Source organism: Exophiala mesophila (genome assembly GCF_000836275.1).
Source record: "Exophiala mesophila strain CBS 40295 unplaced genomic scaffold supercont1.2, whole genome shotgun sequence".
NCBI lineage: Eukaryota > Fungi > Ascomycota > Eurotiomycetes > Chaetothyriales > Herpotrichiellaceae > Exophiala > Exophiala mesophila.
Window position 1 is genome coordinate 2871045 of NW_015622505.1, and position 22431 is coordinate 2893475.

Here is a 22431-nt window from a genome sequence, read left to right on the forward strand (position 1 = left end):
CTGACGGGAGGGATCTGGTGGAGATTAGAACAAAATGCTAGGACACTCAGGCCTACCGTTCTCAACGCACAGAAAGTGGTTCCTCTGCAGGTTCAGCTCTGACCTTGGGTCGCTGTCAAGCCCAAAGGACTGAAGAAGGTGTTTTGCACGCTCCTGGACTCGTAGGAGATGCCCTTCGCTCCTTCGACGAGAGGAAGTCGTTATGGGGAAAGTCACCAGGGCAGTATCTCACTTGACCTTCTCACCCTCGTCGGCTAGACGAACCTACCCAAGTAATTGGTAAATGTCAAGACGGCAGATTATGGCTTGAAGTGGTGTTCGTCATGTGTTCGGAAGAAAAAATGCAAAGCGATGAGAAGAACAAGGGAAAGAAAGAAGCATACGGAAGGCGCGACCGTGACGAGGCTGAGTGTTCGGCAAACTTGCCTTATTAGAAAGATTATCAGCCTTGTCGACATCTGGTCAACTTTTTTCGATCACCAGTCTCGCGCTCACAACACCATGACCTGTTATTGTTAGGTCCTCGGAGTATGCTGTTGCGAAGATGAGTGGAGTACAAGGCACCTTGTTGCCATTTCTGTATCCTTGTCTTCTTCTTAGACCTATCTCTCGAAGCGCATGTCACCGCCCGCCGCATCTCTTTTCGGCTCAGTTAAGGCGCACGACATGGCAGCACGTCCCTTCTCGCAGTCAGTCGTCTCTGGCTGAGATAAATGCCGCCCGCCGGGCTGCAGCCCATGAACCAATACCTCCCCCGACTCAAGGCGCCTCTAGATTAAACCCTACCCCAGATGACTACGCCCGAAACGTCTTTGTCGACAAGTGCACCCTTACCATCCACGCAGGCTCGGGAGGCAATGGCTGTGTTTCATTCCATCGCGATGTCTACATTCCTGACGGGCCCCCAAATGGTGGAGATGGTGGTTCAGGGGGGAATGTTTGGATCCAGGCGGTTCCTGGTGAAACAAGTCTGCACAAGATCGCCCGCCGAGGGGTTGTGAAAGCTGGACGTGGTATTGGTGGACAAGGGAAAGGCCAAGGTGGTCGTAAAGGCGAGGACGTCTGCATCCGAGTACCTGTGGGCACCGTCATCAGGGAAGTCTCCCGTAGCGACCCTGTCGCAGAGGAGGAACAGGCTATACAAGAATACCTGGCTGGTCGTACATTTGAAGAAGAACAAGAAGAACCTGCCCCAATTCCCGACCTGGGCCTTCGGGACAAATGGATCCTATACGCTGGTGTCACCGGTCCCGAGGCCAAACATGTCAAGGATGCCCTTCCAGGCCGGCCCAAGCCTCGAAGAAGCCATCTCACAGTCCTACAACCCGCAGCTCCTATCTCATTGGACCTCGATGAGCCTACAGAGAAGCCGTTGCTGCTTGCCGCAGGCGGTGTTGGTGGCCTGGGCAACCCTCATTTCATGACCAAAGAGGAAAATAAACCCAAGTTCGCGACAAAAGGCGAACTGGGTGTGCGCATCAAATTCGAACTCGAGCTCAAACTCCTTGCCGATGTCGGTCTCGTCGGCCTTCCCAATGCCGGTAAATCCACCTTTTTAAGGGCCATCAGCAACTCGCGCACGCGGATTGGAGACTGGGCATTCACCACCCTAGAGCCCACCGTCGGGACGGTGGTGCTTGACAACAACGAGGGCAGGCCCCTGGTCAAGTCAGGAATTGACGCCAGCTCGCCACGCACCAGCTTCACCATAGCCGATATCCCAGGACTGATTGAAGATGCCCACCTGGATAAAGGCCTGGGCCTCGGGTTCCTACGGCACATTGAACGAGCACGAGTTCTCGCATTTGTCGTCGACCTCAGCGCTGGAGACGCCGTTACGGCACTGAAGAACCTATGGAAAGAGCTGGGCGAGTACGAGAAGATTCGAGATGCCGAAGTCAACGAGCAGAGTGAGCGACGTATGGTAGAATGGTCTCCGTTCAAGATTGAAGACCCAGCGACACAGGCGTCAGCAAACATGTCACGAGGCACGTCTCGAGGCAGGATCATTACTGACAGTGGGGAGGAAATCCTCATCTTTCCACCAGAATCATCTGACGGCTCGAACCATGACATCTCCGACTCGGGGAGGGACCTCGAACCGCTCAATTTTCCACCCATCTCATCCAAACCATGGTTTGTGATCGCCACCAAGGCTGATAAGGACTCGGCAGTAACTCAGAAGGAATTCCTCGCGTTGAGAGACTATGTCGCAGGTGTTGAAAATGGCACGGTCGAGCATCCAAGTGGTAGGAAGAATGCTTGGAATCGTCGTTGTGTCGCTATCCCCGTGGCCGCCATTAATGGCGAGGGTGTGGACAAGGTCACCCGCTTCACCGCGGGCTTGTTGGACAGCATGATGGTACGCTAGCAGCGATGATGTCGACTGTTGATCAACCTTTCTGCTCCTCTTACCTGAAAATTGAAGAGGTCCAAACTTTGGCCATGTACAACAGTCCTATAGATATAATACACTCATGATTTTGCCGCACAGCAATCAAGGTAGGTGGTATGCTTGAAATTCAAGACACCAGCATCTACGTTTCGAATCCCTCAAGTTCTTGTTGTAACATTTCCCATGTTGCCCATTTCGCTCTCAGTCCATGAGCGTCAAGTACTTCACACGAGTACGCAGGCAACCAGCCACCACCAGCATTCGCACCAGCACCACCGATAGCGCCATGCTTAAACTGTAAATACACACACATACAGGAGACATAAGCCATATCACCGAATTGCTTCAGCCCTGGCCAGACGATATCTCACTGCCTCATTGACCAGATCCGCGCTCCATGATCCAGTGTCGCCACTTTGGGCATATTCCATACCCGCGACATCCCCTCTCTCCGCCTCAGCAAGCAGAACACTCAAGTCCTTCTTTTGACTACTCATCCATCGCTCCATGAATCTCTTGGGGTCCTTGGCCAACGAGGTGAAGAAGGTATGACGAGCTTTGTGGTGTTGAATGGCTTGCACGAGAATCGCCAACTCGTCATCAGTCCGTACAATTTGACGCAGGGTCGCTTGATGTTCGGGATTCTGGGTCATCTTCAAGATCAACGCCCGTAGCGGATCTTCAACCGTGACTTGAATGTCATACACGGTGGGTTCGGGGTTTGATTGAAAGGCTTCATCAACGCGGATTGTGTAGGGAAGTCGGACCGGTGGGAGAGGATGTAAATGTGGGACAAGTCGTTCGGCGGCTTGAGGGAAGAATAGTGTGTCGGAATTGAAAATCTGTCGTAACCGCTCGTCACAGCGGATGGTGCGGCGTTCGTCGTCTTCCTGTAGACCCATTGCTTTGACGTATTCCCAGATTCCCATGACGACTTCGGCGCGATCAGCTTCTTCCATATCGAGTGTAGCGGCCAGCGCTTGACTGAGCCGGAATCTCTCGGGCTGTTCGTCTCGGGTCAACAAGATGGAGACATTGAGGTTTTCGTCCGATCTACGTTGAAAACGAAAATGGTCCAACTCGCCGCTGTTAGCTTGTTTTTTCCATGATACTTGGTAGTTTGGGTCTCCTGAGGCTGAATGAGTCTTGTCAAACTCGACACTGATGGCTTTGAAGAAGTGGGAGAATCGCTTGAATGGTTGCTGAGATGAGGAGGCTTCAGTTGGTTTGGCGTCTTCGTCATCTGATTCGTAGAGGATATCATCTTCAGGGTCTTCAAGGAGCCGACCCTCGACTTTGACTTGATACGTGGGTTCGCCCTCTCGTTCGAATGTGAAGCTGTTTTCATCAGGGCTAACTTGCCAGAGTTGATTGGATGCGGTGTTGGAAATCCAGATGCGCATGGTTCTCTGGCGTTTGATGTTTCTGCTGAAAGAGTCCTGAATCTCTAGTCTCTTCCTCGCCATTGCATGATCTAGTTTCTTTTCCATTTCTCGAAGCTCCTTGTACTGTTTCACACCTTCTCCAATCACTAGGTCATCAATACCTTCGGGCATGTTCCGGTCGGTCGGCTTTCGGGCGCGGCGCTGAGCCAATTGATGTTCGATGGCGGCATTACGCTGTTGCATTTGCTGTGAAACCAATTGAGCTTGAGCTTGTTGGTGGCTATGCTGCGCTGGGGCTATTTGACCTGTAGCGGGTAAGTTCGGGTTCTGCATGTAATATTGTTGCATCTGATGGAAAATGAATTGCTCGGCTTGCATGAGAGAGATTTGACGGGCAAGCACTGCATTTCTGAGGTTTTCGGGTAACGCGCAGAGACGATGGTACAAGAGTCCTTGGGAGACATGTCTGGGATCCTGCTCACCTGGTCTTCGCGAGGCTGGGGCCCTTCCCTGAGCCTGCTGGGGATACTGCCGGTAAATCTGCATCTGGGGATTCATCCTGGGCCACTCTCTTATCGTCTGCAAAATTGGATCGTGCTGGGGATTCGGGGGTCGAAAGCGTGGGCGATCGACGTATGCGACGGCGTTACTGATAGAAGGATATCGAATTGGAATAGAGGTGTAAAGTAGTGGTGGATAGCGAGTGACAAGTTGAGGTTACGAAGGAAAATCAATTCGCGTCCGAGTCGCGAATCTTGAGATATTGAACTAATCCGTTTTAGGAAATATATCTTGGCGGCCCGACCGACTGTTTGTCGCCCGATGATGAAATGCGAGGCTGTCACTAGATTATTTTTGATACTGTTGTGGCATCTCATCATTCGTGCTGCCTTAGACCGCCTGTTGACTGTTGAGCTTGCTGAATGAAGCTCCCTGTTGTCACACCATTTGTTTGTCTCAAATATTGATACTGCTGCTCTCGAGCTCAAGTCCAAAAGGAATCGCCAGAGCCGGTGTTCCGGAATCTTTATTTACAGAGGTGGGGTGCTGTGCTCGTTCGAGAAGAGCTTTGTCTATTATCAAGTTACTGAAGCTTCATAAAGCACGCACTGAATCTCCCTCGTCTGGAATTGCTCCATATAGGTAGAACGAATCTCAAATCTCAACCAACATGGGCAAGCCACGGCTCATCATCATCATTCGACATGCGCAGTCCGAAGGCAACAAGGACAAGACCATTCATCAGTCAGTCCCTGATCACAAGGTTGGCCTCACTGCCGAAGGACATCAACAAGCTCTCGAGGCTGGCGAGAAACTTCGTGCTCTACTCCGCAATGATGATACTCTTCATTTCTTCATCTCGCCTTACCGCCGGACTCGAGAGACAACTGAAGGCATATTGAATGGGTTGACATCAAACGACCCTGTCCCGTCTCCATTTCCCCGATCATCCATCAAAGTCTACGAGGAGCCTCGCCTGAGAGAGCAGGACTTTGGGAATTTCCAGCCGGGTACTGAAGAAACGGAACGACTGTGGAGGGAACGTGCCGACTACGGTCATTTCTTCTATCGAATTCCAAACGGAGAGAGTGGAGCCGATGTCTACGATCGTGTTTCCTCCTTCAATGGATCTCTATGGCGGCGATTCTCAGAGAACGACATGGCAAGCGTGGCCATCCTCGTCACTCACGGACTGTGCAGCCGTGTATTTCTCATGGCCTGGTACCACTATAGCGTCGAATTCTTTGAGGACTTGCGGAACATCAACCATTGCGAATTTCTGGTCATGAAACATGGCCCCAACGGACGCTACGTGCTTCAAAATCAGCTACGGAGGTGGTCGGACCTTAGGAGGGAACGAGCCGCCAGGAAGCAAAGCATTTCAACTATTTCTCCGCCCGTAGATCCTATTCCAGTGAGACGCTGGGCCTCCAAAAGGACAGCACACGATGCGTCTGGCAGCAGCTTTGCGCCCAGACCAACGCGGAAGAACACTGCCGATATGTTCAAGGACGAACCAGAGGCTGACGAAGAATCGGCTGGAGCCAAATCCCAAACCACCCTTGGAGTCAAAGCAAGGGAGATGCCCCGCAGTAAGAGCAGAGACACCGCGACATCTCGGCCTCGATCGACCAGCAACCTTCGAACCTCGGTGAGCGCCATGTCCTTGGACGGAGGTATCAAAGCCAGCAACAAAAAGGGGTTCTTTAAGTCATCTTACCTGGGCCGAGATGGCGGAGGCTCGAGATCTGGAGCGGCCTCACCATTCGGATCTGATGCTGACGATAGTCCGGAAGAAACACCTGAACCAGAGGTGGGGTCGGAGCAACAGACAGAGCTGGCAACCACTCCAGTGGCCAAGGCAAGATATCCCAGATCTTTGGGAGCGGCTCTCCGTGGCGAGTTTGACGACCCTAACCGAGTTCTGGCCGATGCTCTTGGTGACCAAAGTGATGCCGAGGTGGATGAGGTTGATTTGGAGCTTGGAACGAAGGAACGAGAAGAAAAGGAACAGCGACAGATTCTAGAGGACGAGAGACTCGAGAGACGACAAAGTTCCGTTGCATACCGATGATTGAACAAGAGATGAGACAAGCATGAGTTGAATGGCATAGATGTGGAGTTAGCATGGAAGCATAGAGAAGCGCAATCAACATAAAACAATAAATCCTGCAAGACCGAGAATACCTACCTACGTATCTATCTATCCTCGTGGTCCTTGAAGATGCTCATTGAAGTGCTCTAAGTGAAACTTTACGAGGCTGAGCAACAGCCTTGCCAAGACCTGATATCACATGATTTGACATTGTGTCCAGACTTCATTTCGACAATTCGACCATCTCTCCCACGATCAGAATACCCCGTGAAGCTCATGGACTGGCCAAAACGACAGAGCCTTAGACTCGGAGTCTTCAGTACTAGCGTGGTTCATACGTCTTACGGTTGAAAGACCACTTCTATCCCGATTTCAAAATGGCAGATGCGCTGTATGAATTGCTCCGGCCACATCTCAAGAACCCCCGTTCAACGCCATCGGAGAATGATTCGAAATATCTCAGCCGTCTCGTGTCGCTTCGTCTGGCGGACTTGACCACGACTGAGCCTCAGTCGACTGCACAAGCATCACAAAGCAATCTCGTTTCTATTCAAGCCCTCTCATCACGATCTCACCGCACCACCACCACATCCTCAGACCATCTCTCCACCCTCAGCCAGTCTCTACCACAGCTGGTCTCATCAGTGGATGACATTCGAGCATCTATCCCAAATCTCGACAAGAGTGCCGTCACGTTTGCCACGTCGTATAGCAAACTACGAGAAGACAATGAACTACTCGCCGCCCGCAAACAAGCCGCACTCCTAGCTCGCCAAGCAGATAAAGTCCAGGATATTCTTGACCTACCCAACCTTCTGGCCGCTACGATCGCTTCTGCTGGAACATCTGGAGCTGGTGGTGCAGTGGCCGGTGGTGCCAATTACTCTCAAGCTCTTGACCTGTTCGCACACATCAAACGCCTACAGTCGCTATATCCAGACTCTCAACTCGTGAAATCTGTTCTGGTTGACGCTCAAGTTGCCATGAAAGACATGACGACGAATTTAATATCAAGCCTACGATCCCAGAACATCCGACTAGCTGCAGCCATCCGAACAATCGGTTGGCTTAGACGTGTCACTCCAGAACTGAGCACGAATACCTCATACTCATCCCAAACCCGGCCTACTCAACTATCGCTTTCCACCTCAACGCAAGCATTAAATCCCACACAAGATGAAGGCCACTTTGGCGCTCTCTTCCTCTGTGCTCGACTAGCGACCTTCCTCAGCATGACCGAAGCACTAGCTCCACTTCGCGAACTTGCCGATCAGGAAACCGCGACACGTCTATCACAAGCCAACGAAGCCTCCCCCGATCAAACACCATCATCCTCATCAAACAACGCATCATCTCGCAGCCACCCAACTCGAAGAAGCTCCAACACCACCTCAACATATAACCCATCCGCTGGACAACAAACGGAACGATACCTGAAGCGATACATTGAGATTTTCCGAGAACAGTCATTTGCAACCATCAGCATGTACCGAAACACATTCCCAGAGCCAGAACAAGAATCTACGACCAACAGCGACAATGCAAATCTAGATTCATCGTCGTCATCATCACTCCATAATCTCCTAGCCCTCCCACCAGCGGTCTCATCGTTTCCATTACATCTTGTTTCTCTCTTGACCGAAACACTCCAGACATATCTTCCTAATATTACCGACGTCACAGCGAGAGAGTCATTGCTAATGCAAGTGCTTTATGCGGCAAACAGTCTCGGCCGATTAGGGGCGGATTTCAGTCTGATTACAGCTTTGGTGACAACAACGGCAGCGGCGGAAGATGTCACAACGGGGACGGCGATGGAGCGACAAGAGAAGGATGGCTCGACGTCGATATCAGAACCGACCACCTCCGCGGTTGATGAGTCCGGTGCTGAAAAGACAATGGCCAGGGCTGACGAACAGGATGAGAACAAAGACACCGCTGCGGACGCAGAAGCAGGAGCAGAAGCAGCATCAGAGCCAGAGTCAATACCACCACCAACCAAACCAGCCGTTGAACCTGAATGGGTCGCCATCATCAAGAAACACCGCGTACAGGCCGCCAGACTCGAAGCACTGGCTGCAGGTCAGGATCGGAGTGTTCACAGGCGTGAATCGAACGACGTGGCCGTGCGATGATGATTTATTAGTAGCATCACGATGAGTATGAATTCACGTGGGAGATATAGAACAACGTGAAGATTCGACCCAGCATCTTTTTGACCTCTGTTTTGCTGCTTCGTTTTCATTTTCGCTCGTATTGAATGAGTCGATAATGGATCGATCTCTGCTCTTATTACATAGGATGAGGTTTTTGTTGAGTCCAACACAAAGTATGACAAGCTATCATCATGTAGTATCGCTTTCTCGCTTGCCCAAAATGCATACCTAATAATGCAGTATGACAATGCTTGCGTGCTTGCTTGCTTTTCAGCAGAACCGTGCAATGCAATTTGCAACCAACTTGATCAAGCGATGAATCTTCGGCGACGACGCCGAAGAAATTCCCTTCCCTTCTGTCCGTGTGCATCCGTCCACAGAATATTCCTAGCGAAAGCCCAAGCCCAGGTCTTCCAATTCAAAGGCAATGCAATACAATTAATGGGGTGATATTTCAAACCGCCTCAACTCAGAAACCCAACTTCCGTTTCTTGATCCTTGGAACCACACCGATCAAAACCAATGCACTTGAGACAAGAACAGCCCATAACTTCATGTGCAGTACATTATGGTTGAAAGCAGTATCTGTCGCTAAAGCCACGACGACCAGGAATAGGACTGTGAGAACGTAGCCGGAAATCCTAACATTACCATTAGATGTACACTTTAATGGGAGTGAACGGAGAAACTCACCGGTGATATTTATAAACAGACTTGGCCTTGTCAACGGATCCAAAGACCAGGTTTGGGGTGAAGAACTGAGCGAGGCCGACAAGCCATTGGATGAAGATGAGGATATAGACGAGTAGAGCGACCTTTCCGTGCGTGCTTTGGAAGCGGGTTTCGGGGTGTGAGGCCTTGTTCATTTCGATGACGACGAGGCCGGCGATTAAAGCTGGTGGAGGGGAGGATGGTTAGCGAGGATTGCCCTTATGTGAGAAAGAAAGTATGACTTGGTTGATGTGTCTGAAGTGTTCAACTCACCTGCAACACCCAACGTATTCAACACTGAATGCACATATGTTCCTTGGATCTTGTCTTTCTGAGCCGCCGTGGGCTGGAGAACCAGTGTGGCCTGGACTAAAAGGAGGACTGCGGCCGAATTGAGGAGTGGGTGGTAGGAGAAGAAGATGATGTCGTTTTCAAGGACTGATGCCCATACCAGAGCGGTTAGGATCCATATTCCGGCTTGAGCGAGGATGGCTATAAAGTGGGAGAGGGGGTGTCAGTAAGTAGTGAACTGGTTGGATTGGTGGGTCATCGAATTGTTTCTGGCGAACTCACCTGTTCCAGTGACCAGGTTCCATGGTAGGCGCTGGCCTTGAAGTTGCGTGGCATCTCCTGGCCGTCCAAGTAGAGGTTCTTGTTCCTCGAGGGCGGGATTGCTCTCGGGGATGCCTGTCGCGGAAGCCATGAAATGTGTGTGTTCTGTAGTTGATTGTGGTGCAGTCTCAACGATCTGGATTGACACAGAGGAAGTGAAGGGAAAATGGATGGACAGAGGCTTGCTGTCGAGAGAGGGGAGTAAAGAGGTGCCTCGTTGTGAAAAAAGGTCACATCATGGAATCAATTGTGCAATTGTAGGTGTCGATGTTCCCACCATCGGTGTCGTCAGTCAATTGTTAGTCCGCCTGGTCGCACGAGAGTCAGAGTCGTTGATGCGGAGATTCGCAATCGGGCATGGAAATTATTGATCTCGCTGACCAATTCAAGCTGCGGATTGGGCATGACGGGGGGCTTGGGGCGCCTAGAAAATGCATGGAGGTGCCACTAAGGATGCAGGTCGATGCGGGGAGTTTCAAGGGTGGACCAACCAGTTGGAGCAGTGCGGAATAAGCATCATCTGGGGGCAAGTCGAGAAGAGACGGGGGGTGCCCGGGCGTCTGGCGGCTGTTTAGATACCTAGGTAGGAGGTACCTGGATAGAGGCTAGGGACCGGACACCAGGGCCCCTCGGCCCTACGAGTACTTAACCTACTCCGTAGGTACTTTTAGGCTGCAATCATGCATTTAATGACGCCATTGACTTGACTGAGGACCATGAGTGCCAGGGGAGTCGTCATCCCACCGATCAACTTTTACCGCAAGCCTCAAATTAGGTACCTCTCCTTTAATTACCTTAGGTAGACATCTATGGTAAGGCCAGCCCCGAGAAATCAACAACCACAATCCATCATATTCTCATCCGTGCCTCAAATGTCAGTAGACACATAGATAAGAAGCATACAAATGCCAATAGGGCAGTCATGTCGTATGGCAGACCGAGCCAAGCACCACCACCCTTTTGCAATCCCAGATTGAACAAGGAAGCAGAAAGGGGGAATGCCAGCATGGTACTCAGTGTTTCCACCATGGCGAGCAGCGAAAATACCTTCCCTTGGCCCTCACCTTCCACTAAAGCCGAGGCCAAAGTTTTCATGGTGCTCTGCAAACCTGTCGACATGCTTTCAACAAAAAGTCCTACTATTAACATGGGGATGTTGAAGGCAATTCCAATGGTGACATACGCAATGGCAAGAACCAGCAAAGACGCCCTGGATAGGACCACGTTTTTGTGGATCGTACTCCATGAGTATCTCATATCGATTTGGTGCGAGATCCATGGAAGCAATGTGAAGAGCAGAATGCCTGCCCCGGCTGCCTGGATCGAGTATAACAGTGTTGCATCGGCCAATGTCCAACCATAGCGATTCGACACATATCGCTGGATGAGATCGCTTAAAGCGTAGGCTAACATCCGGAAAGGATATGTCAAAGCCACGAAACATAGCCGCCAGTCGCTCCAGATCTTCATCACCTCTCGTAGTGATTCTCGTGTTTCTTTCCACGTGATGTTGGAGAACCACTTCGTTGCATGTCCCCTCTGTGTGGCCTCGAATCCTTCGCGCAGCTGCAATGTTTCCGGAACGTGAATGATAAGAATGACGGTAAATAGGAGCATGGCAAGCCCGGTGTAGATTGCGAGCCAGGGATCGTACCGCATGAGTATAGCAGCAATGATGGGCCCACAGGTTTTGGCAAAGGCATTGAAGGCGCTGGTCCGTAGGAAATTAACCGTCCTAGTGAATGTTAGCGGAGACTCAGAGAAGGTCGAGAGAATAGCATACAGTTCCTCTTTGGAGCTGATATCGGTAAGAATACACTAGAATGGTCAGCAGCCAGAACTAGATCCCGAGGGAGACATCGCCTACAGCAATCACGATTTCTGCCACAATTACCCCTCCACCAAAGAGATAGACAAATGACCCACACCATATATAGCGAAGAGAAATAGCACCATCAAACCAACTGATGAATGCTATCCAGACCTGGGTCAGCCAAAGGGTGGTCACCACCAAAAGGCCAACATATTTCCGCCCGATCGAGTCAACCAGGATTCCCATAGGGATGCTGAGTAAGAGGCCAGGAATGGCACCGAAACATTCCAACCAGCCTTTGAGGCTGGAGACGGGCTGTTGAACCTCTTTAATCTTGCAGAGAAATTCTGGAATCTGGCCCAGATGCTGAATTGAATCATCCAAAGGGTGGTTTTTGTACCATTGAGCACAATAAATAGTCTCATAGATCCGTGTTTGGGCAGGACCGAGGATCTGGACGCCCATGTTGGCAAAGAATATGATTGCATATATCTTCCATAGTGTTCTGGAATTAATATGCGAGCGATGACCTTCGGGTGAAGTCCCTGTCGATGGAAGCAGCCTCTGAGTTTCAGTTGGGGGACTTTCCACTGCATCACCCTCAGGCTCGAAGTTGACACGAGTCATGGTAAGACGTCCTCGGTCTTTGATGGGCGCTACGATAGGGTAACATCATGAGTGGGAAGCCCAATATTATATGTATTTACCTGGTGTGAGGACGTGGGGTGTCATTGCCGTCTAAAATGCGGCTGCCTGGTTGAGGTAGCACATCCTGGTAGGATCTTGATCCCTGCATTAAAGCGCATCAGATACAATAGAGCATTGATCAAGGACAAAGATCGTCATTCAATGCAGATGACAAAAGATGATCATTGAGGCCTTGCGGAGGTCGCTGACCGCATACGCGATATACGCGTTGAAGTTGTGGAATGAGCTTGGGGGAGTGGGGCACACTGCACAGTGATAACGATCAGCAGCCCAGAACCATTCGAAGCACTCCCACGACGCAGAGTCAACCCTTTATAAAAGCCCACTGCTACCGTGAGCATACCCAAATTCATACATCACCATGATCTACTTAGGCTCGCGGGATACTACCTAGGTAGTCATCAGGTTGTAAGCCACTAACCCCGTACCACCTCCATGAATTATCCCTGAGGAAAACACTTTTGAGGCTTCACTAGTAGCTCTCATTTCACGTCATTTTTGGTTAGCATAAACACAGTTATATGCTCAGGCATGTGGAAGATCGCATTATGGATGCGATCTACTACAAGCCTGCCAGTAATCTCTGGTCGGGTGACGGCATATCCTGAGACTTCGACGTAGACCAATAAGATCGTCGTGATCATTGGATTTTTTATTGTTAGGCATATGATCCATTGACCCGAGTTCTGCTATGGCCTTTGACTCGTGGCGCATATACTTCTTCCCTCGTCTCGCCATGCAAAAATATCTCTAAATATGCCGCATTGTCCGAACCCCACCCCTATCGTCTAAAAGCCTCCAATGGCTACGAATAAAAGTTTCATAGTGTTTTCCAAGGGCAGTCGAATCTTCTACGATGTGTCTCTGTCACATGCATTTGTCCTGGTCGATGAGGGTGTCTATTACCCTACTGACACACTCTGAAGAGATGTATACCAGGTAGGGTATCATGGATAGTGCCGTGCCGAAACGGTTCTCGTGCACCAGCCAGCTATCTAATCCCTACCTATGGTGTAAACTTTTACCCCATAGCCTGAGTAACCTTCGCCAATGGTTCTAATATCGTCGCTTACCAAATGTGGCGGAAATGCCGCGAGCACTTTTGGCCTGTGCGTACGACTATTGAGTTCCTTTTACGCAAATTTGAGTTGCCGATGCAAAACATGGCTGACCCACCAAAGCGTTCAAAGCTGTTGGATTGGCCGGGGAAACCCTCAGACCAACTTTGCGCCAACGGTTCATGTCGACAACAGTCAAAAGAAAGACCTATAACAAGGCCAAGTCCGGCTATTTGAGCTCTTGATCCTGCTGCCATGGGAATTCTTGACAAGCTGTCGACGCTCGCCGACCTTATACCCAGGACCAGTTTATGACCATGCAGTCTTCGCGGCGAACATGGTCACACGAAACCACGGATCAACACTATGGTGATGACTGGCCAACCGACGATGAATCTCAGGAGGGTGAAGATGTAACTCCAGAACGCAAACACAGATCCGGCTCTTTTGCGACTGGTCGTGATCGAGCCCTCAGTCGCGCAATCTCCCGGCATGAAACCGTCCTCTCTCGATTCAGGACTCGACAACCAATTGGCAACTTTTCTCACCCACTGGAGACCCAAAAGACTTCTATTGACGACCTGGTTGATTTCGATGGCGATGACGACCCATACCGTCCAGTCAATTGGACCATGAAGAAGAAAATTATCACCACCGCAATGTACAGTTTCACTACCATGTCCGCTAGCTGGGCCAGCAGCGCGTTCAGTCCTGGAACCGCTCAAGTCGCCCGTGATTTTCAAGTAGGTGAACAAGTTGCAACTCTTGGGACATCTTTATTCTTATTTGGCTTTGGACTTGGACCTCTTCTTTGGGCTCCTCTATCCGAAGTATTTGGCCGCAGGAATGCTGTTATGCCGCCCATGTTCGTGTCGGCTTGTTTTCTCTTTGCCTGTGGATCGGCCAAAGACCTTCAAACCATCATGATCACTAGATTTTTTGCCGGCTTCTTTTCCGCGGCCCCCGTCACCAACACTGGCGGTGTTCTGAGCGACCTTTTCCCATCCTCCCAACGGGGTATCGCCATCGCAGCGTATGCCATGGCTGTGGTCTTGGGCCCTGCCTTTGGACCCATCGTCTCATCTGCGTTGGTTGTTCAACCGTCTCTGCGATGGAGATGGACCGAATATTTCACTGGCATCATCCAGCTCGTCGTTCTCTTTGCAGACATTATCATTCTCGACGAATCATATCCCCCGAGGCTGTTGGTTTACAAAGCCCGCCGTTTACGCCATCAAAGCGGGAACTGGGCTCTCCACGCCAAATTCGAGGAGTGGGATGTATCGATCAAGGCTTTGGCAGCAAAGTTTCTGGTTCGGCCCTTCCAATTGTTGGCAACTCCTATCTGTGCATTGATAGCGCTGTACGCAAGCTTTTGCTATGGTATTCTCTACATGCAACTTGGTTGGTTTCTCCTATTTACGAGACATCATTTCAAGGCACTGACTCTATTCAGGTGCTATTCCAATCATATTCGGCGAAGGTCGTGGGTGGCCGCAGGTGGTAGCATCACTACCATTCTTGTGCATATTCATTGGTGCATCTATTGGAGCGGCGATCAATGTATTCAACCAATTTCGATACAACAGACTTATTGTAGAAACGGGCAAATCCGTCCTTCCCGAAGCTCGTCTACCACCTATGGCATTTGGCTCTTTCTTGTTCTCAGGGGGACTCTTTCTCACGGGATGGACCGCTGATCCTAGGTGAGACTCCCCCCACCACCTCGTTAGAGAGAGAAGACTCTAATCTTTGCTAGATACCCATGGATCGCACCATGCATTGGTATTACCTTGGTGGGTGTGGGCTTTTTCACAATATTCCAGGCAGCCTTGAATTACCTGGTCGACACATTTCAGAAATACGCTGCAAGCGCAGTGGGTGCAAACAGTGAGTTCTCTCTCTGGCGTATGCTAATTTGTCTCACCTGTTGACGTTCAACAGCTTTTCTCCGTTCTTGCTTTGCTGGAGCATTCCCACTTGTGATCGGTCCTCTTTATCACAATGTGGGCATCCCTTGGGGCACCAGCATATTTGGATTCTTTGCAATGGCCATGATCCCAGTTCCATTTTTCTTTATGGCATTTGGAGAAAAGATTAGAATGAAGAGCAAGTGGAGTCGCATATAGTAGTGTCATGTAGATACCGCTTTTGACACATTCTTGCATATTGAAAGTTAGAGCTAGCTATTGTCCCCAAGCTTCCTGGTATGGAAAATGCTATTGACTCGACACGCTGAATTCAAGTAAGCCCTGAAAACCACTACAGGTGGCTCCTCAAGATATATCCCTCATTGTCACGATATAAAGGCACGCCTGCGCAACAAGACTAACACTCCACTCAACAAATTTATACGGTGGAGTATCAACACCTCTCTCCAAACATCATCAACTGCACATGGAAAATAAAAATCTCCCCAGATCACCAGCAAGCTGGACACCCCGATGTCAAGAGCCAGGTTAGACCCTAGAGGCTTCTTGCTTCGATGTCGAAGAAACTATAGCACATCTCCACGTTACTTCCAGGAAGCACGCCCTGCGAGCGCACCGAAACAGCAACCTCCCATTACTCAGATCCGCAACAATGTCTCGGTGTACGAAAACAACGCCGTGGTCCGGAATTGGGCCAGTCACAAGGATCTACCGAAAAAGATCAAGGACCAGTTCGTGGCAGCCAGCGAGATCGACCATAGCCTGAGAGAACCCCGCCGAAAGGTCAAGGACCTGCAAAAACAAGTCAATGCGACCAAGGGCGACAAGTCGCAGGTGATTGCGGAGATGAAGAGTATCAGACAAGAGGTGGCAGCACGGGAGGCTGAACTGGCAACCCTTGAAACAGAAATGCACAATCTTGCCATTTCACTCCCGAACTTGACCTCTGAAAGTACACCTCTTGACGACGAGCCTCGACTTATTCGATACATCAATTACGATCCAGCCAGCCCACCGCAGTACCCCGACTCGGCAGATCATTCCAGTATCGGAGAGAAGCTAAAACTGTTGGACTTTTCATCCGCTTCCAACACCTCAGGATGGGGGTTTTACTATCTGCTCAATGAAGGCGCAATGCTCGAACAAGCACTTGTTCAATATGCTCTATCCGTGGCTATGCGCCGAGGCTGGTCTATGACCACACCCCCATCGCTGGTCTATTCGCATATCGCCAACTCATGCGGCTTCCAACCTCGAGACCAGAACGACGAGCAACAAATCTGGCAAGTATCCCAGCCCGAAAAGGACTCTGGGAAACCCACGCGCAGTTTATCAGCCACAGCAGAAATCCCTCTCGCAGGCATCCACGCCAACAGCGTCATTCACGAACAAGATCTCCCAATCAGAATGGTTGGTACAAGTCGCTGCTACCGCGCCGAAGCCGGCGCACGAGGCGTTGACACCAAAGGTCTATACCGTGTGCACGAGTTCACCAAAGTCGAAATGTTTGGCTGGACCAACTGTCCCCTTCCCGAGGAAACCATCCCCTCAGACGACAGTCTGACCGAATGGTCCGGCCCACTCTGGCAAGAAATGGTCGACATCCAAGTCGAAATCCTAACCAATCTGGGTCTCCCATGTCGATTACTACAAATGCCATCGACCGATCTCGGTGCAAGCGCATTCTGCAAGATCGACATTGAAGCCATGTTCCCATCCCGCAAGAGCCGGGACGGAGGATGGGGCGAAGTCACTTCAGCGTCCAACTGTACCGACTATCAAAGTCGAAGACTGAATACCAGAATTTTGGATGCCGCGGGGTCGAGGAAACGGTTCGCTCACACGGTAAACGGCACAACCATGGCTGTTCCCAGAGTTTTGGCCGCTATTCTGGAAAACGGCTGGCGTGAGGATCAAGGCTGTGTCATGATTCCAGAGGTTTTGAGGAAGTATATGGGAGATATGGATAGAATTGGGCCAAAGTGAAGAGATAGATACTTACGTCGATCGTAGGTACCTAGGTATCTTTGTACAATATTGTAGATTCCCCAAATATGATATAATAGAACTGAGCTCCCTCACCCCAGGGAGGTCTTTCAACTTACTTACCTATACATACCTCAGTAATTCAACCTGTTCCAGACAAAACGAACATCATGTTGGTTTAATGAAATTCATGTAGCAGTACCTAACCAAGATGATATCTCAGGCCCCTAATGCCCCACTTTTGATGAAGCTATAATAATTCAACTTCCCCGAAAATGTATCTGATTCGCGGTCCAACTGCACGCTGAATTTATTGACCCTAAATTTGGGCGGGATGGCCTAATGGTAAGGCGTTGCTTTCCGGTCCGAGTTCTGCACTTCCTCCAGGTGCTCTCCTTTGGATCATGGCAAAGATTGTGGGTTCGAGTCCCATTTCCGTCGTTTTTTTGTATTTTTTTCAATACTTTGGAAACAGTTATGGAATAGTTGTTTGGAATGGACATTGGTAGCTATGAACTGCAGTGTTGTAAGGATGATTTTTTTGGGATTAAGGAAACATACAGACAGTGGGATACGAAAGAACCGACAATACAAAACTCCGTTAACCCATCCCACAAACAAACGTGATGATAAATGAACGAATACTGGATGGTATGAACCATTCCGTAAATCAATCTGCTGGATTAGAACAAGTACCTTGCTCTATCTCTCTATTTCGATAGTTTCTGCGCAGTCGGTTCAACCAACCTACGACCAGGACTCAGGTAGACATCATCAGTACATCACACAATAGTCGACTTTTCGTTGTACAGTACAGTACCACCCTGTTAGGCAGCATCATTCCACTCAACTTCTACATCTCCCCTCATCTCCGTCCATATGAACCTTGATTGTTGTAACCACCTCCGCCGTACCCATTATTGTATCCGCCGCCGCCACCACGGCGATCATCTCTACCGCGATTTTGATTACCATCCCCCCCACCACGTCCTCCATTCTGATATCGAGAATGTTGACCATTATTGTATGATTGATACTGTCCTCCTCCACGATTTTGGTTTTGATTCTGGTAATCTCCTCCATTACTGTAATATCCGCCTGCTTGACCATTATTGTATCCTTGATCATAGCCTTGCTGGCCACCGTATCTCTGTGGAGGAGGTGGAGGAGGTGGTCCGCGGCCAGCACCAGGTGCGAATCTCGGGTCGAGTAATGCTGCAAAAGGGTTATTCTGATCATAGGCTGGAGGTGGTGGGCCGCCAGAATTGAGTGGTGCTCGATCAGCTGCATAATTGATACGGCCGCCTCGGTTTTGGTCACGAGGGTCTCGTCTGGTGTTGTCGTACAGTGGTGCGCCGCCAAAGTCACGGCCGGAATATCTGGCCTTTGATCTGAGGATGTTCAAATCGCTTTGATCGAGTGCAGGTGGTGGTAGCACTACACCTGGGAACAACATACTTTTGTGGACGTGTGTTGGTGGTGGCATGGTGAAGTGGACATTGAGAGATCGATCGTCTTCAACCACAGGCTCAAGTTTGATGTTTTCTTCGGGGCCAACTAAATCCATGCCGGGTAGGAAATCTTCGTTTTTGGTGGCGGTTCCTGCAAGATGGCCTTTACGGACGTTGAGTTTGACTGAATCTTTGGGTTTCTTCGAGTAAAACTGTAGTAGATCGTCGTACAAAGGATTCTTCTCTGATATCAGGAGCGCATCTTTGCCCAATTCGTTTCTAGCCTTTTCTTCATCCGTCAATTCTGGATACTTCGTTGCCATTGCAGTAAGAAGTCGTTTTTCGTCAATAAATGGTAAAAGGACAATGGCTTTCCATGATTGTTTCTTGCCGTTGGCGTCGAGGTCGAATTCTTCAGGGTAGAAATCAACAATATCAGAGTCCGGCTCGGTCATGAGGGGATGGAATGCTGGTGGAATAGCGTGGTTGGATGCGGCTGGTAGCACTCCCATAAGTTGCTCATACGGTCGGAAAGGTTTTCCCTTGTCAAATTTGACAGTCATCTTGTCAAGGTCTGCAAAGTCGGCAGCAAATGGTGCGTAATGATAGGGATAATACCAAGTCCAAGAAGGGCATCCTTGGAAATAATAAAGCAGCACCCAGCAGAGTCCCTCCACATACGAACGAGCAACCTTGTGACGAAACTCAATATCGTTTGGCGAGACGTGGAATTTTTGTTCGTAATAACGGTCGGCATAGCCTTCCTCCCAGAGCTTGACAGTGTCTGGTGGAGGGTCATTTGGATCGAATTTGGGCTTCTCGACAGGTGTGGCTCGACCGGGGGTACCACTTTCAGATTCATCTTCCATCAACTCTGCCTTTCGTTTACCTCCTACCGAAGCTCCATTCGTGGCATTATCGGAGTCAGCGTTGGTATTCGTGCCATTCTGAGCTTCTGCAACCTTTTTGGCGAGCATTTGTTCTTTGAGGATGGCCGCCGCACTCTTGTTAGATGTCGAGGCCTTGTCAATTGTTTGGCGATTGACGATGGCATTGTAGTCCAACATAGGAAAGCTAGTAGCCTCAAAGGTTTCCACAGGACCGGTTGGGGCTCGGGTGTCAAGTCTGCCACCCTTTGAGTAATCGGGAGAGCTTCGCCGTCTTTTGGAATTCCGCTCCTCCCGGGCAGCATTCTCCTGATCACGGCGTTTCTGATTACGTTCCCTCCTGTCTTCGACTTCCTTTCTGCGCTTGAAAATAGCATCTTCTTGTTTGGCAAGACCTTGAAGAATGACCTGGGCTCGGGCCAGATCGACATTACCATCGCAAGTGAGATAACCACCCATGATGGGAATGTTGTCGCGCCAAATTGCAATGAGTTTATCAATGCCGTCTTCATGAATGTCAAGACTGGGCAGATGGGGCAGAAAGTCATTTCCGACAAAGAAACACATAAAAACCCAATCGTCGAGAGCACGCTCGAGATCAAAACGGAATGATTGACCAGGCACGAACATTTCTGCGCCGAGATATTCACGCAAAATTGGAACATTGAGCCAGACAAAAGGCTTCAATTCTTCAGTGGTTCCTTTTTCATCAAAGTCTCCCGACTTTGCTTTTGCGTTGCCTCTGCAATTTTCTGCATAGTGCCCCTGTTGGCCGCACAATCTGCAGGTCTTTGCTTTGGCATCTCTGACGTTGACGTCTTCTCGGAGAACACGGAAATGAGGCTCATGGGTGGCGATTCCAAGCATGATCAAGTCGGCATCCAGACCGTACATGACATGTCTTGTGTTGGGGTCATATTCAGGGTCGGACCGTTGGGAACGAATGAATTGCATGATTTTATGCTCACCTTCTCCTGGGACGCTGGCATCAGAAATGACGACCTTCAGCTCCGCCCAGGCTGGATCAGTGTTGAGTTTCCATTGGACCCAATATCGGATGGAAAGAGCAAGAATGAACATGAACGGCGTGCCAGGAGTGATGACATTGCTATCCCAAGTTTTCTGGATTACTTGTTCGACTGAAGAGTCTTGTCCATTTGACTGTTGGCGTTGCAGGGTTTGGAATTCTGCTTTCTTTTCATCCGCCTCTTTAGCGTCCCGAGCTGATCGGAAACGTCGAGCACGTTGCTGATTCATTTTTGCACGAGGGGCCACACCGTCTGAGAAATGGTTAGCATTGATTCTGTTGACTCGGGGGGGTGTTCTTACCGATTGCGATCATCAAGAGTCGGCGAGGCCGGACCATGTTGACTACGCGATCCGTGTACTTGAAGATCTCGAGCATCATCTCGCTTTCGTTGGCAGGCGGAGGTTTGTTCTCTGGATGTGAGCAAGGATGAACAATTCCATTGAAGTCAAGATACAAATTGTGCATTTCTTCTCCATTGGGGTTGGGTTTGGTCGTGTCGACCGGATATTGAACTCCATCAATATCATAAGGCTGTTCCTCAATGACAGGAGTGATGATCTTAGGATACTTTTTGGTCAGCCATCGGAAGAGCGCTGGGACACCCATGTTGTCTTCTAGAACGATGGAAAATACGATGTAAAGAATGAAGAAGGGTCAGTTCTGCGGAAAAGGTGAGACACTCGAGTCTAAGACAAGGAGGGCGAGGCCAAACAATAGGCAAGACACCTAGCGGCGAATGTCGTAACGCGGCAGATATGCATGCAAGCCTTGAGTCAATAGTACCTCTGTGTCGATATCAATGTAGAGGTCAAGAGCGATGACATTGTGAAAGTGGTTGCGAGTTGAACGAGACCATCAGCAAAAAGTCATTCGAGATCTGCGACTCGAAAAGCGCAGGCGTCACAGTCTTGGCGTTTTGATTCTGTTTGCAGTGAACTCTTGCACGTGATTTGCACCATGATACACGTGATCCAGTCCCCCCTTTTTTGTTACGAGAGATGAACTGTGGTAAATACATATTCACAGAGTTTCACGTTAGCAGACACATGTTCCAAGGATGTCATGTTTCTCTCGTCACCGATCGAGGTGAATGCTCAGCTATTTTAGGCAACCAGCCTCTGTCACCATGACGTTACCCTCACAGAAGCATCATGATGTCGACACTCTGGAAGCTGAGAGCAAACCGTCACATCTTGCCAATATCGCCCATGAGAAATACCAGTTTGACTGTCTTGTTGGGAATCTTGCTTGACAAATGAGACTCGTGAAACTCTGCACATCTCCTGAGCGTGGCCATACTAAATCTCTACATGAGTGGTGGCAGTCGAGAGGGAAAGGTACCCGTGAGCCTGCTTGCTTCATTCAGCACCTTTGGCTAGTTGAGACGGCTGGTGTCGGTGTCGCAAATATGAGTATATTTACACATTATCATGACCGAGTTAAGGATCATTTAGCAACGCACGATTTATCCAATCTACAAATCACGAGGCGGTGTACGAACAGGCTTGATCAATTTCTTGTTTCTTTAGATGTCATAAAATCATGCTGGTGACAAGCGAAGAACCCGGCCACATCGGCAGATATGCGTAAAACTCATGATGCATGGATTCGGTCTTTAGCTTGGCAATCCTCGCTACACCGGCACCTTGGAGGGTTCGGTAAACAACGAGATCACCCTAAAAAGACCGACGCAGAGACTAGTTAGCAGCACG

The 22431-nt window shown here is 49.8% G+C and overlaps 9 protein-coding genes and 1 non-coding gene across 11 annotated transcripts; 6 read left to right on the plus strand and 4 right to left on the minus strand.

Annotated features, from left to right (window-relative positions):
• The first annotated feature begins 507 nt into the window (after positions 1 to 507).
• PV10_02829 (obg family GTPase CgtA) lies at positions 508 to 2487 on the plus strand. Its single transcript, XM_016367203.1, has one exon. The coding sequence runs from the start codon at positions 545 to 547 to the stop codon at positions 2369 to 2371; it is 1827 nt and encodes a 608-aa protein (XP_016226721.1). The 5' UTR covers positions 508 to 544; the 3' UTR covers positions 2372 to 2487.
• PV10_02830 (uncharacterized protein) lies at positions 2423 to 4484 on the minus strand. Its single transcript, XM_016367204.1, has 2 exons — positions 4263 to 4484; positions 2423 to 4085 (listed from the first exon to the last, which is right to left on the minus strand). The coding sequence occupies exons 1-2, from the start codon at positions 4336 to 4338 to the stop codon at positions 2728 to 2730; spliced, it is 1434 nt and encodes a 477-aa protein (XP_016226722.1). The 5' UTR covers positions 4339 to 4484; the 3' UTR covers positions 2423 to 2727.
• Positions 4485 to 4653: 169 nt separating this feature from the next.
• PV10_02831 (uncharacterized protein) lies at positions 4654 to 6442 on the plus strand. Its single transcript, XM_016367205.1, has one exon. It carries the CDS (start codon positions 4952 to 4954, stop codon positions 6353 to 6355), a length of 1404 nt encoding a protein of 467 aa, XP_016226723.1. The 5' UTR covers positions 4654 to 4951; the 3' UTR covers positions 6356 to 6442.
• Positions 6443 to 6753: 311 nt separating this feature from the next.
• On the plus strand, positions 6754 to 8511 carry PV10_02832 (uncharacterized protein; the record flags this gene model as incomplete). Its single annotated transcript, XM_016367206.1, has 1 exon — positions 6754 to 8511. The coding sequence occupies one exon, from the start codon at positions 6754 to 6756 to the stop codon at positions 8509 to 8511; it is 1758 nt and encodes a 585-aa protein (XP_016226724.1).
• A 94-nt stretch (positions 8512 to 8605) lies between these two features.
• Positions 8606 to 10276, minus strand: PV10_02833 (uncharacterized protein). The gene is made up of 4 exons (XM_016367207.1): positions 9817 to 10276; positions 9517 to 9735; positions 9226 to 9427; positions 8606 to 9173 (listed from the first exon to the last, which is right to left on the minus strand). Exons 1-4 carry the CDS (start codon positions 9944 to 9946, stop codon positions 9002 to 9004), a joined length of 723 nt encoding a protein of 240 aa, XP_016226725.1. The 5' UTR covers positions 9947 to 10276; the 3' UTR covers positions 8606 to 9001.
• Positions 10277 to 10492: 216 nt separating this feature from the next.
• Positions 10493 to 12704, minus strand: PV10_02834. 2 transcript variants are annotated; one of them, XM_016367209.1, is made up of 3 exons: positions 11723 to 12704; positions 11639 to 11673; positions 10493 to 11590 (listed from the first exon to the last, which is right to left on the minus strand). In XM_016367209.1, exons 1-3 carry the CDS (start codon positions 12293 to 12295, stop codon positions 10705 to 10707), a joined length of 1494 nt encoding a protein of 497 aa, XP_016226727.1. In that variant the 5' UTR covers positions 12296 to 12704; the 3' UTR covers positions 10493 to 10704. The 2 variants fall into 2 exon arrangements, with proteins under 2 accessions (XP_016226727.1, XP_016226726.1); XM_016367208.1 differs by having other exon boundaries at positions 10493 to 11673.
• Positions 12705 to 13745: 1041 nt separating this feature from the next.
• PV10_02835 (uncharacterized protein) lies at positions 13746 to 15563 on the plus strand (the record flags this gene model as incomplete). The annotated part of the gene is made up of 4 exons (XM_016367210.1): positions 13746 to 14838; positions 14891 to 15140; positions 15194 to 15324; positions 15379 to 15563. The coding sequence occupies 4 exons, from the start codon at positions 13746 to 13748 to the stop codon at positions 15561 to 15563; spliced, it is 1659 nt and encodes a 552-aa protein (XP_016226728.1).
• Positions 15564 to 15878: 315 nt separating this feature from the next.
• On the plus strand, positions 15879 to 17351 carry PV10_02836 (serine-tRNA ligase; the record flags this gene model as incomplete). The annotated part of the gene is made up of 1 exon (XM_016367211.1): positions 15879 to 17351. The coding sequence occupies one exon, from the start codon at positions 15879 to 15881 to the stop codon at positions 17349 to 17351; it is 1473 nt and encodes a 490-aa protein (XP_016226729.1).
• Positions 17352 to 17679: 328 nt separating this feature from the next.
• PV10_02837 lies at positions 17680 to 17792 on the plus strand. The gene has a single exon. It is a non-coding gene; the product is annotated as a tRNA-Arg (tRNA).
• A 223-nt stretch (positions 17793 to 18015) lies between these two features.
• PV10_02838 (uncharacterized protein) lies at positions 18016 to 21551 on the minus strand. The gene is made up of 2 exons (XM_016367212.1): positions 21019 to 21551; positions 18016 to 20969 (listed from the first exon to the last, which is right to left on the minus strand). The coding sequence occupies exons 1-2, from the start codon at positions 21323 to 21325 to the stop codon at positions 18217 to 18219; spliced, it is 3060 nt and encodes a 1019-aa protein (XP_016226730.1). The 5' UTR covers positions 21326 to 21551; the 3' UTR covers positions 18016 to 18216.
• Positions 21552 to 22431: the final 880 nt, after the last annotated feature.

Bases quoted from the DNA above. Each gene is read 5' to 3' on its own strand.
- PV10_02834 (XM_016367208.1), bottom strand. From the start codon at position 12,295: ATGACTCGTGTCAACTTCGAGCCTGAGGGTGATGCAGTGGAAAGTCCC. The intron at 11,674-11,722 runs GTAGGCGATGTC...TGACCATTCTAG, and splicing joins TGGCAGAAATCGTGATTGCT to TGTATTCTTACCGATATCAG.
- PV10_02838 (XM_016367212.1), bottom strand. From the start codon at position 21,325: ATGGGTGTCCCAGCGCTCTTCCGATGGCTGACCAAAAAGTATCCTAAG. The intron at 20,970-21,018 runs GTAAGAACACCC...ACCATTTCTCAG, and splicing joins ACTCTTGATGATCGCAATCG to ACGGTGTGGCCCCTCGTGCA.
- PV10_02831 (XM_016367205.1), top strand. From the start codon at position 4,952: ATGGGCAAGCCACGGCTCATCATCATCATTCGACATGCGCAGTCCGAA.
- PV10_02833 (XM_016367207.1), bottom strand. From the start codon at position 9,946: ATGGCTTCCGCGACAGGCATCCCCGAGAGCAATCCCGCCCTCGAGGAA. The intron at 9,428-9,516 runs GTGAGTTGAACA...CCCCTCCACCAG, and splicing joins GAATACGTTGGGTGTTGCAG to CTTTAATCGCCGGCCTCGTC. The intron at 9,174-9,225 runs GTGAGTTTCTCC...TGGTAATGTTAG, and splicing joins TCTGTTTATAAATATCACCG to GATTTCCGGCTACGTTCTCA.
- PV10_02829 (XM_016367203.1), top strand. From the start codon at position 545: ATGAGTGGAGTACAAGGCACCTTGTTGCCATTTCTGTATCCTTGTCTT.
- PV10_02830 (XM_016367204.1), bottom strand. From the start codon at position 4,338: ATGAATCCCCAGATGCAGATTTACCGGCAGTATCCCCAGCAGGCTCAG. The intron at 4,086-4,262 runs GTGAGCAGGATC...TACCCGCTACAG, and splicing joins CCCAGCCTCGCGAAGACCAG to GTCAAATAGCCCCAGCGCAG.